General features: G+C 34.8%; 1 protein-coding gene across 6 annotated transcripts in view; it reads left to right on the top strand.

Annotated features, from left to right (window-relative positions):
- CSPP1 (centrosome and spindle pole associated protein 1) overlaps positions 1-12,400 on the top strand; it is a 129,719-nt gene that overhangs the window by 92,149 nt on the left and 25,170 nt on the right. For all 6 annotated transcript variants that reach the window (XM_039246975.1, XM_039246974.1, XM_039246973.1 and 3 more), the window contains 5 exons: positions 1,037-1,189; positions 5,770-5,882; positions 8,795-8,944; positions 9,346-9,492; positions 12,065-12,169. In XM_039246975.1, the coding sequence (XP_039102906.1) occupies positions 1,037-1,189; positions 5,770-5,882; positions 8,795-8,944; positions 9,346-9,492; positions 12,065-12,169 (668 nt within the window). The remainder of the gene's footprint in view (positions 1-1,036; positions 1,190-5,769; positions 5,883-8,794; positions 8,945-9,345; positions 9,493-12,064; positions 12,170-12,400) is intronic.

Below are 12,400 nucleotides of genomic sequence, written 5' to 3'. Positions count from 1 at the left end.
TAATTTAATTTTATTATTATTATTTTTTACATGTTGTAGAATTTAATTTGCTAGTATTTTGTTAGAGTACTTTGCATCTTGGCTCATAAGGGATCATTGATTTTCTTATAATTTTGTCTGGCTTTGGTATCAGGATGATGCTGACCTCACAAATATGAATTGGGAAAAGTTTCCTCTTCTGTTGGTAGAATTCACCAGTGAACCCATTGGGGCTGGGAATTTTCTTTTTGGGAATCTTTTAAACTATGAATTAAATTTTTTTAAATAAATTGTTTTTTTAAAGTTTGTTTATTTTTGAGACAGTGTGACTGGGAGAGAGACAGAGACAAAGAGAGAGATTCCCAAGCAGGCTGTACCCTATCAGTCCAGAGCCTAATGTGGGACTCAAACCCACAAACTGTGAGGTTATGCCCTGAGCTGAAGTCAGGCACTTAACTGACTGAGCCCCCCAAGTACCCCTGAATTCAACTTCTTTAATAGATAAAGACATTCAGTTTATCTCTTTCTTCTTGTGTGAACTTTTGTGGTTTGAATCATTAAAGGAATTTATCCATTTCATCTATTAAAATAATTTATTGGCTTAAAATTGTTAACAGTATTTTATTATATTTAAAAAAAAATTTTAATGTTTTATTTATTTCTGAGAGAGAGAGAGACACAGTGTGACAAGGGGAGGGTCAGAGAGAGAGGGAGACATAGAATCTGAAACAGGCTCCAGGCTCTGAGCTGTCAGCACAGAGCCTGACGTGGGGCTCGAACCCACGAACCGCGAGAGCATGACCTGAGCCGAAGCCGGACGTTTAAGCGACTGAGCCCCCCAGAGGCCCCTGTCTCAACTGATTTTATTTCGTAAGGTTATTTTTTGAAAATCTTTTTAGAGGTTTTAATAATTCTGTTTCTGTTTTCAGGGCACCAAGATACCATTGAATTATTCCAACTTTCTGCTATCGTTTCTCTCTGTTTCTCTACTCTAAGAAAATGTATTAAGCATATTAATTATAGAAATGTATCTGTTGAATTTATTTTTCCCTCTCAGCTGATTTGAATAGTATGCACAGACAAAATATAGATGCCTACCATAACCCAGGTGTGAGAACATATGAAGATAAAAAGGCTGTTGTATCTCTAGACCAAAATTTGGCCACCTCACATGCTGAGAACTTAGAAGATTCTGCAAATAAAAACTCAGGTTTTTAATCACTTTCTATTTTTGTTTGTTTGTTTTGCATTTCTAAAGTTCAGTAATATTTCTCTTCTTTTGTCTGACAAAATTCATATTGTGATTTTGAGAGTTTGGGTACTCAGAGTCAGGAAGCGTAACACATTATTCATGTTATTTACAATACCTTTTCTTAACTGTTTTCTTAAGTATTTGAAAGTGAATAGGGCAATATAGTTTGCTTCTTAATACTATGTATTTCTTCTGAGCTTTATAACTTACATATACTTTAGCCTCTGCTAAAATTTTTATTTTGCTGGTGGGAGGACATTTCTTAAAATCAAATAGTCTCTTTACACATACACAAATAGTCTCTTTTGCTTCTTACACTTGTAGTTGTTTGAATTAGTGAAAATGGATAAGATGTGATATGATATTGTACAAAGAAACTTTATTTGTTATATTTTATTTTAATTGTTTTTTTTTTTTTTTGCTTATTTTGTAGTCATTTACCTTCTTTGTAAAGCCACAAAGTACAAAGAAATGAAGTTTAATATTTTTAAAAGTTTAATTCGCTCTCTGATCAAATCTCCATTTCTTAAGCAAATATCTTTTTTTAAACTATGTATTTATTTATTTTTTTAATTTTTTTTTTTTTTTTATTTCTAGGGGAGAGAGAGAGACAGCGGGAGCAGGGGAGGGTCAGAGAGAGAGGGAGTCACAGACTGAAACAGGCTCCAGGCTCTGAGCTGGCAGTCAGCACAGAGCCCGACGCGGGGCTCAAACCCACGAACCGCGAGATCATGACCTAAGCGAAAGTCAGACGCTTAACCGACTAAGCCACCCAGGCGCCCCTATATTTATTTATTTTAGAGAGCATGTGTGTGCATGTGCACATGGGGTAGGGGCAGAGAGAGAGAGGAGAGAGAGAATCCCAAAGCAGACTCTGTGCTATCTGTGCAGATCCCAACATGGGGGTCAAACTCAAGAACTGTGATATCATGACCTGAGGTGAAATCAGGAGTTGGATGCTTAACTGACTGAGCCTCTCCAGGCACCCATTAAGGAAATATCTTTGATTTGCTATTAAACAACATTCGTAAAGGTTCTATGAATAGAAAACTATTCAGTATCTTTCTTTATGACTTGGCAGGAAAAGTTGTCAGCATCTTTTTTTAATCAAGTATATATGAAAATATCTTAAATATTTAAAAATCAAAGGAATTAAAAAATATTTTGTACATATGCTGTACTGTATTTTTATGCCTATAAAAGAAACTATTTATTTACCACAAATTTGGCTTTTGTACTTCCACAAAAGTTTTTATTTTATACTAGAAAAGAACTTTACAATAGAAAGTTTTTCTGAAATATCCCTGACTGATTATAAAAATTTTAACCCATATGGAGGCGTCTGGATGGTTCAGTCAGGTGGGCGTCCCACTTTGGCTCAGGTCATGATCTGGTGGTCTGTGAGTTCGAGCCCCACATTGGGCTCTGTGCTGATAGCACAGCGCCTGGAGCCTGCTTCGGATTCTGTGTCTCCCTCACTCTCGGCTCTTCCCATGCTCACACACTCTCTCTCAAAACTAAACATTTAAAACAAATTAAAATTTTTTTTTAATTTTTTTTTTTTTACATTTATTTATTTTTGAGAGACAGATTAAGACAGAGCATGAGCAGTGGAGGGGCAGAGAGAGAAGGAGACACAGAATCCGAAACAGGCTCCAAGCATTCAGCACAGAGCCTGACGCGGGGCTTGAACCCATGAACCGTGAGATCATGACCTGAGCCAAAGTCGGATGCTCAACCAACTGAGCCACTCAGGCGCCCCAATAAAATTTTTAACCCATATGATTATGTGCCAAACAGGCAGATTATGTAAGGAGCTATGATTAGAATCATTAACCTTTTATCTTTCAAGTCTTTGATGGTAGTGCTAATCTCTATGGCCTTTTTGAATACTTTAGGAAATGTCCTATTTGTGGTTTCCATGGACAGTCTCTTCCACTGTTGGATCTCTGATTACAAGAAGTACTTTCTTACTTTGACCCACAATAGATTTTTACCTAGCGGATTCAGTCTTCATTTTTGGAGCACTAAAATAAAAAGTTTTGATTTTGATGAAATTATTAATTTGACTCTCACTCTATGTCTGTAATAACCCAGTGTTCAGTAAAAACACCTTGCATTATTGAAGAGATTTTGACTTCTTTTTGATACATCATTATTTTTCTCTGCATGTGTTTCTTCTGGAAGTCTATATTGAGATCTCTGTGCCACATACTCCTTCTCTGCCCTTTACTTCCACAGCGGGTATTGTTGGTAGTTCTCCACCCAAAACTTTCTCCATCACAGTAATAACAATTTAGGCATCGAACTCTGCTTATCAAGCAGAAACACTGGAAAAATCAACAGTTCTATGGCCCCTTCCCAAGAAAACACACAAGCTTGATTCTTGAATACTATTGCACAGCAGAATTTACTGACTGTTGTCTTTCAGCACACTGCCAGGGTTTTGGTGCTGGTATTTTGGCCAGGATGCTTAGTTTAAGAAACCATACAACATCATAAAATGTTAAAATTTCCCTTTTTTTGTGAATTGAAACTAAGAATTAACCTAAAATAAACTTTCTGAATACAAGAAACTATCTAGTCACCCAATTCCTTGCTGTGCCTGCATATATGTGTAAGTGTATATATGTTTATATATGTGTGTGATCACACATATATAGGTGGCATTTAATTTTTTAAAGGTCTTAGGGAACTTGAACATATCTGAAAATTAAATATTATAATGTGTGCTTAAAATTCATTTACCCTCTCATGTTCTCTCTTCATTAGGTCTGTTTGAGGCTGTTCCCAAAGTTCATTGTTTTTCTTTTACTTTTTGGTTTTAGAATGAAGAATCATATTTATCAAGTCTATACTAATTTGGCTTAAACTTAGTTTTTAGTTTCTTATGATGCCTAGAAAAACATTTCCATTTTCTTTGTATAGAGCACATGTTTCCTTATGATTTTATTTTTATAATTTACTTTTTTTAACGTTATTATTATTTTTTAATTTCTGAGAGAGAGAGAGACAGCATGAGCAGGGGAGGATCAGAGAGAGAGGGAGACACTGAATCTTAAACAGGCTTCAGGCTCTGAGCTGTCAGCACAGAGCCCGACGTGGGGCTGGAACCCACGAACCATGAGATCATGACCTGAGCCGAAGTCGGACACTTAACCGACTGAGCCACCCAGGCACCCCTTTAAACTTTATTATTAAAAACTTAATTTTGTTTTGCTAATCCACCTTTTCACCATATTTTATTTTTATTTTTAAATATTTGTTTATTTTTGAGAGAGAGAGCATGAACATAGGGGCAGAGAGAAAGGAGACAGAGCATCTGAAGTGGGTTCTGTGCTGACAGCAGAGAGCCTGACGTGGGTCTTGAACTCACAAACTGTAAGAGCATGACCCACGCCTAAGTCCAACACTTAATTGACTGAGCCACCAGGTGCACCTTACCATACATAACATTTTAAGTATTGTTTTGACTTTCTGCTGATCTATTAAGTATTAATAAATTTAAATACAGAGGCAAAATAGGCCTAAGTGGCAGCTAAAATGCAAAGCATGAGTAAGAGAAATACATGATTTATATTGGTGGTATAAAGAATGAGTCAGCAACTAAAAAAATAATATAAAAAGTTATATAAGGCTTAAATTTATTTTTCTTGCATTTAAAGAGAGACTCCTGGCGTATAATTATTTTTCACATTGCCTTTATGAAATAATGTGTAATCCTCCCCCAGAATGTATAATACTATTTATAGGAACATATAGCATATTTGTATTTTTCAGGTTTATATCCCCCCCCCTTTTTTTTTTTTTTGAGAGAGTACACGAGTGGAGGAGAATGGTAGAAGCAGAGAGAGAGAAAGAGAGAGGGGATCTTAAGCAGCCTCCATACTCAGCGCAGAGACCAATACAGGACTTGATCCCATGACCCTGGGAGCATGACCTGAGCTAAAATCAAGAGTTGGATGCTCAACTGATTGAGGCACCCAGCTGCCCCTATGTCCCGTTAATTTGATAGAATTTTTAAATAAAAATTGTCACAGTGATTAAAAGAATGTTTCCATTTTGTAAAAAATGTTTATAGAGCTGGCTTTTAATCATTTGTGAACTACAGATAGAAAGAGTTTGGAATTACTAATTTTTTAAAACAATTTTAGAAACTTTTTAATATGTGTATACATAATACATTTTAATATGTAATTAAGCATCCCCTTAAGAAAAGGATATTCACATACATAAGAACTTAGATAGAGATGTACTTTTTTTTCTCTCCATATGTACCTTTGTTTCCTTGGTGTCTTTCAAATATCGATATATTAGGATTTTTAAACTACTTTGTATCACCATTTTTCTTTCTCTCATGACCTTTCACTGGTCTTCAGATTTAATATCAGCCTTTCTCTTCTGATTTTTTAACTCTGGACTTACATAGTTAGCACATTTATTCAAAGTATGGATTTATTAGCAAACTTTATTCTTTAACCTTTGGAATATTCTAAGCATTATGTAATGGGATGTCTTTGCAAAATTTCTCTTTCAAGGTAATATGCAAACACAGAGCTCTCCTTTTGCTCGGGGAAATATATTTTGTGAGCCTCCAACTGAACTTCAGATTAAACAGCAAGAATTATACAAGAACTTTCTTCGTTTTCAGGTGAAGTACTTATTTGGTCACAGTTTCTAAGTTTTGTTGGAATTATAATAAGCCATACTTGCAAAGATTTTATCCACAGGATAAAGTATAAATTCTAAAATAATGCACAGTTATTTCATATATCTCATTTATATCAAATATAGGTAGTACTAAAATGGTATTATTTATATCTGAAAAAGGAATATGGAAACATGTAGGCATGCCAGTTGTCTTAATCTTTTCTTTATGAAGTCAATTGTTAATGCTGAAATTTCTAAAACTTAAAGGCTTAAAATACTAATTTTAGGCATAGAATGAGTCTTTCTAGATGCTTTTGTGTTAGTAGACAATCAAGTTTTTTCCCAAGTGATATGATATTCTTGACTCAGTACAGTTTGTAAGTTATTAAAAATCATACATAATCACATTTTGCAGTTATATGCCCCATTTATGTATGTAAGCAAATAGTATTTAAAAATAGTAGAAATTCCCAAATGAAGACACTTGAGCATCCAGTGTTTATTAAGCAAACAGACTTATTGAACTCTCATTCTGTGGCTACTCTTGTAGACAGAGGGCTGAATACTCGGGGTGGAGCCTGAGGTGAATGAGAAGGACTCACACTTTCTTCTCACCTGCACACCTCTTCCCACCCACACTTATATCGCAGTGTCAGATTATATCCTATGGCCTGAGAGTCTTCCTTTGACATGACTTCTTACTTCTTTTGCTACTCAGAACCTGGCAGTAGCTTTTCTTTTCTACAGAAAATGTCCAGATTCCTTAGTTTGACTTCTAAGGCCAACTTCTTAAACAAATTCTTCTTAAGTTCTACTCAAACATGTCTAAACTGAACTAAACTGAACACTGGAATTAGTTTTTAGCATGTATTATTGAAGGATTTAAAAGATTGGAAGCAGGGGTATTTTACTACAGTGGCAACAATGGAAATGGATGGAAAGACCTTTCTAAGGATCAGCAAAGTGAATAGAGTTATTGAATGTAGGAGAGTGGCATCAGAGGTCTCAATGGCATTGGCCACTCAAGTCAGGTAGCAGCTTATTCAGGGTCAGAGTCACTTTTGAGCCAGTGCTGGAACCCAGGTCTCCTGGATGTATTGCGCTTACATTTCTAGAGAGCTCTACGTCTTTTCTCTAGTAATCAAGGAAGCTTTGACTATTATTAGTTTTAGAGTAAGTTTAGCCTTCAGTTCTCCCACCCTATAAACCCTCAGTGTACCTGTGAATATGGATTGTTCTCAAACGGTGGCCTACGTAGGTTTCTTTTAGCAGCCTCTTGAAACTCTGTCCCCCAAAATCTAACACAGAACTCTAAGAAAATTTAAAATATCTAAATGTTACTTATTAGTATCAACACTAAACTGCCAGACAAGAAGAATCCCCAAACTTAAATGTTAAAAGAAATGTTATAAAATGTTCAAATCTGTGTGCAAAGATGGCAAGATAAGCCCTTAGCTCCAAGTATGCATAAAAAAGGTATACTGTTAAAGTTAATGCAGTAGAAATCTTCATGTGGTTAGAATTTGATAAGTAACACACCTGAGTGTTTACATGTCATTTTTAATTACAGCTTTAGAAACGACTAGCAAATTTGATAAAATATTTGCAGAACCCTTGAAGCACTTTTGTATGATACATTTTGAAAACCACTGACCTAGATGATAGCTTTCTTCTTTCTGTTGAACTACTATGTAGCATTTTTGTTGGAATGGCATTTCCTGTGGATTCCTTAGCTGTGTAATCCATTTATGATTATGACCCTGACCGTTAATGGAGAAGTGACCTTGTGATTGTGATTTTTCTTTCTTTTTTTTTTTTTTTGGTGGATAGGGAGAAGGGAGAACTGAGTGTTAAATGTGAGGTTTTGTTGTATAGATCATAAATGACATTTTATCTAGGTTTATTGTACTTGAAGAAGTGATTATGTTTACCCTATTAGTACTGAATATTAGGATTGTACATATTTAATAGTGTTGTGTGAAAGAAGTGTTGCAAGAAGCCCTAGCATGTAAAGTCATGAGACGTGTGAAAAGATTATAGTTCTTACAGCTCAAAAGATTGGAAACACTAGATATGACAGCCTTGAAGATAGAGGAAATATAGATAAGAACAATGAAAATAATAGGAATAGTTATAACCATTTCGTACTTAAAAGTAACTAAAATCTATTGATAACCTTAAAAACAGCATCATGAAGACCCAACACCCAAGCTGCCGTTCTTCCCTACCTCATTCGTGGAGGATGTAGACTGTATCTCAGGGTTCTCTTCCTGAGAAGATCTTAGATCTAAAGCTCTCAGAGTATTTCTTCAGAGTACTCAGCACTCTACGCCCCAGGTGACATTCAAGATGAAACTTAATTATGAATCCTTGTGGCTAAAATCCTTGTTTACCTTTCCACTTGCCAGTAGATAGGAAAGACGAAGGGCATTCTGGGGAAGGGAGTCTTGCATAAGGAATGATTAAATGCTAAAATATTACACTGTTGTTTCCAGATACTAATTAAGCCAAGGAACTTTGAGGAATAGTAGTAACAATCATTATAAAATAATATGAGTTATTTACTGAGTACCTCTAAACAGGAGGAACTTTTATATTTTTTATATACATTATTTCCCTTCAATTCTTTGAACACTCCTTGGAGAAGTAGACATTAATAACTCTTTTTAGCAGATGACAGAACTGAATAAGAAGTTCACCCAGTGTGTATGTATTTGGTGGAGATGCAGTTTTACTCATAATTCTTAACATCACATCATGTGGCCTCCCTAATAAAATACAGGAAACTGAAAATTTTAGGAACTTAAAAAAGAGGGTGTTATGAATGTTGAATTCATAGGGTACTAGAGAATATTACTTGGTACTCTAACTTTCAGCAGTTTTGCAATGTAATAACTAGGTTTAACTCTTCAGATTGAGGAAAAGAAACAAAGAGAGGAAGCAGAGCGAGAGAGACTGAGGATTGCAGAAGAAAAAGAAGAAAAACGGCTTGCAGAACAGAGAGCACGAATTCAGCAAGAGTATGAAGAGGAACAGGAAAAGAAAAGGGAGAGAGAGGAGGAGGTGCATTTTTTCCTACTCTGGTTTTCTCCTTACCTTCAAAGTGAACTCTTTTGAGTTGGAAAGATAATTACAGAGAACAGCCTGGCGTTATGTTTAGAAAGTATCCTGTCAATATTCATTTATTGGATACTATTTATTAAAGTGAAAGAAAGACTAAGTTAAGAAGAGAGAGAAATGATGACTTTTTAAAGCCAAAAATTGGTTTAGGCAGACTAGGATGTTCTAAAAGATGCCTAATACTTCATTGTTAAATAGACAGCCTGTTTTTAAGAATACCGTATCATCTATTAGAAGATATATCTTCAATTTTATCTCTTTATTTCAGACAAATAAGACAGCAAATATTTGAATAGACTATAGAATGTATGTATGGAGTGTTTATTTTTCTCTTTATTTTAAAGCAAAGGCTAAAAAATGAAGAGCTTATTCGGTTAGCTGAAGAAAGACGGAAAGAAGCAGAAAGAAAGAAGAAAGAAGAGGAAGAAAAACATAATCTTCAGCTTCAGCACTACTATGCAAGAGAAAATCTAATCGGTGAAGAAACAAAAGTAAGTTTCAGACAAGAATGTCGACTGAACCTGTAGTCTAACCGCTTTCACCGTGAGAGCCCTGGGGTTCTTCGCAAACAGGAGATGGCGGAGGGGACACTCTGGGTCCCTTCAGTCGCTGCTTCATTTGGGTGCAGTGCCCGAACTTCGTGTGCTTTGCTGCTGTTTCCCCCCAGCGGATGTAAGGGGTTATTTAACCCTTGTCATTCTTAATCTTGTTCGAATGGTCACTGGAGCAGCACCCAGCCAGCTGTTCATGGTAAGAGGAAGCACAGAAATGGACAGTAGATGTTTGGGAACTTTTGTAGCAGTTTTCAAAGCAATCATGTGTCTGTTGAATCTAAGCTGGACTTGAATAGTGTAATGTCTTTTTAAGAATTCTCATGTATCTAGTAGTTCATTTTTACTCTGTTTTAATATTTATCCTTGATGGATTGGAAATTTAAAAAACCCGGTGGCTCATAATGGACTGATTTCAAGTCTATGTCTGAGACTTGTGGATACCGACAGTTAGGTGCGTGGATAAAAGCTATTAGGTTTTCTCTCAGGGAAGCCAGTTGCCCCTGTGAAGCTCTAGTTTACACCCTTGCTCATATTTCAAAGCTATATTTAAAATTTTATAAGCATAACTATCACTGGGGATTTGTTAAAAATACATCTTCAGGTCTCATTTATAGAGTATCTGATTTAATAAGTCTGCATTTTACAGGTATTCTTAGGGGTTTAGATGTCAGCCTGTGGACCACACCTTGAAAAACTCTGTATATGCTGTAGAGTTAGCCCAGTTGAAGAAAATGGTTTTCAGAAATTTAGATTTATACAGACTTTTTTTTTCCTAAACAGCATTTGCAAGATTACTTTTAACTAGTGGGCTCTTCTAGTGTATTTATAATGTGGTTTGGTACACTATTCAGATGGTGAACCGTTTCTGCTTGGTTCAAAACCAGGTTTTATTTCTCACTCCAGGGTTTTATGTTGATACAGATAAATATTTGCAATTAGAATCTGCTGAAACATTGTTTAAAAGAGAATTTATAAGCAACACCTAGTGTCTGTTTGTTTTATTTCTTTCAGTGTTCTACTAATGTTGTATCCTTCATTGATAGGATATAAAGTTGGATATATATTTGTTCCACCTTTTAAAATAGTATTCAAGGGTCATTCATTCATTTTTTAGGTTAATATTTTTCTTTAGAGCAGTGTTAGGCTTGTAGCAAAACTGAGTGGAAAACACAGAGAATATTTTCTTGTAAAATTGATTATTTAAGAATGAAAGATAGTTGTTAGTTTTCCACAATTTCCACAGTTGCCAATTTCTTAACTATGTTTAAGAGAAAATGCTTTCCTTAGGGTTATAACTTTATAACCATTATAGTTCAGTTTTGAAGTACCATAGTTTTAAACCAGCTTTGTTCCATTTAATGTATTTTGCCCTCATTTGTGAAGTTATCTTGGCTAGCTCTAATTTTTCTTTTATCCATGTATGCCTGAGAAATATTTTTGTCTTTTCTCTCAGTTTTTACTTTTGTGTCACCATTGATTTTTTAGTTAGTTTATATATTCAGTTTCTTGAATTTGGTTTTGTTGGCTTTTTTAAAATTTGTTTTTTTATCCTAATCAGAATTATAGTCTTTTGAATAGTGATCCCTACATCCATCTCTCTTTATCATACCCAGTATATTTGATCGTATTAGTTGAATTTCTGACTTTTTTGTTTGTTTTTGCTTCCTTTGTTTTCTTATTATGTGTCGTATGCTTTGCTTGCTTTATCCTTTGCGGTCCTTTTCAGGATTTATATTGTCTGTATAATCCTGCTTGTGGTCATCTAGTGATTTTAAAAGAAAAGATTTTCTCATATATTTCTAATTTTATCAAAGTCACCAAGAAAGTGGTATTTGATTTTGTACCATGCAAAATGAACAGTTTACTATCCACACATATACTCTGGTCTGGTCTGGGTGGCTTTTTTTTTTAACCAAATTTTGTGGGGAGTTTTTATGTCTTTAGTGTTTTGATTTTAATGTGAAGTTGGGAACTGTTGGCTTTATTATGTTGTAAACTAAAACCAACCCTGTTTTATTTTCTTATGGAGGTGTAGAATGATCTGGAAAATTCCCTCATCCAAGAAGCTCTTGATGACAAGGGATCTGGATTTTAGAGTTTGATTTATATTATTTTCCAGAAAAGAGTTTTTGTTTTTTGTGTTGTCCTATTTCTTTTTATTACTAAGACAGTTTTTTACTTTAGTTCTTTTCGTATTTGTTGTTTTCCCAATATTTGGTATATACTGTTGCTTAAGTTTATTGAAATTTTTATTCTAATCTGAGAGTCCTATTCTTTTAATAACAGTGTCTAAATCAATTTATGTTTATCATAACTGATGTTTTTGATCTTACATAATTGAATTTCTGACATTTTTCTGGTAAAAAGTATTTTATTAAATGAAAGCAGCACTCTGAACTTCTTAAATGGTCTTGCTATTAGGGGTGTTTGTGTGCAAACACACACACACTCACACGTATGTGTATTTACATACGTATGTTGGTTGTGTGTGTGTATACTTTTCCCCCAGCGCTTGAGACAGCCTTCTCCTGTAATTCCTGCTCTTCAGAACAGAATTGCGAGCAAACTCCAAAGACCTCCTTCAGTTGACAGCATTGTAAGTTCCTTTATTCAGGTATGTCCTTTTTCTTTTGATATGTTAATCTTAGCTAAGTTATTTTAGCTGGGGGGAATTGAATGAGATTTTTTCTTTTATTCATTATATTTAGCTAGGTTACATTTTTTTCAGATCTGAAGTACAGACAGTGTTTACATTTATTTGTTGCTTCAGCTATAGTTGATGTTTGGTCCCTAAAGTTTAAATTCTTTTGACAGATTATAATTTAGCAAATGGTTCTTGTCCAGG

The sequence above is a fragment of the Hyaena hyaena genome, unplaced genomic scaffold (genome assembly GCF_003009895.1).
Source record: "Hyaena hyaena isolate Hyena2069 unplaced genomic scaffold, ASM300989v1 scaffold_287, whole genome shotgun sequence".
NCBI lineage: Eukaryota > Metazoa > Chordata > Mammalia > Carnivora > Hyaenidae > Hyaena > Hyaena hyaena.
This window is presented reverse-complemented; position numbering and strand designations above follow the sequence as displayed.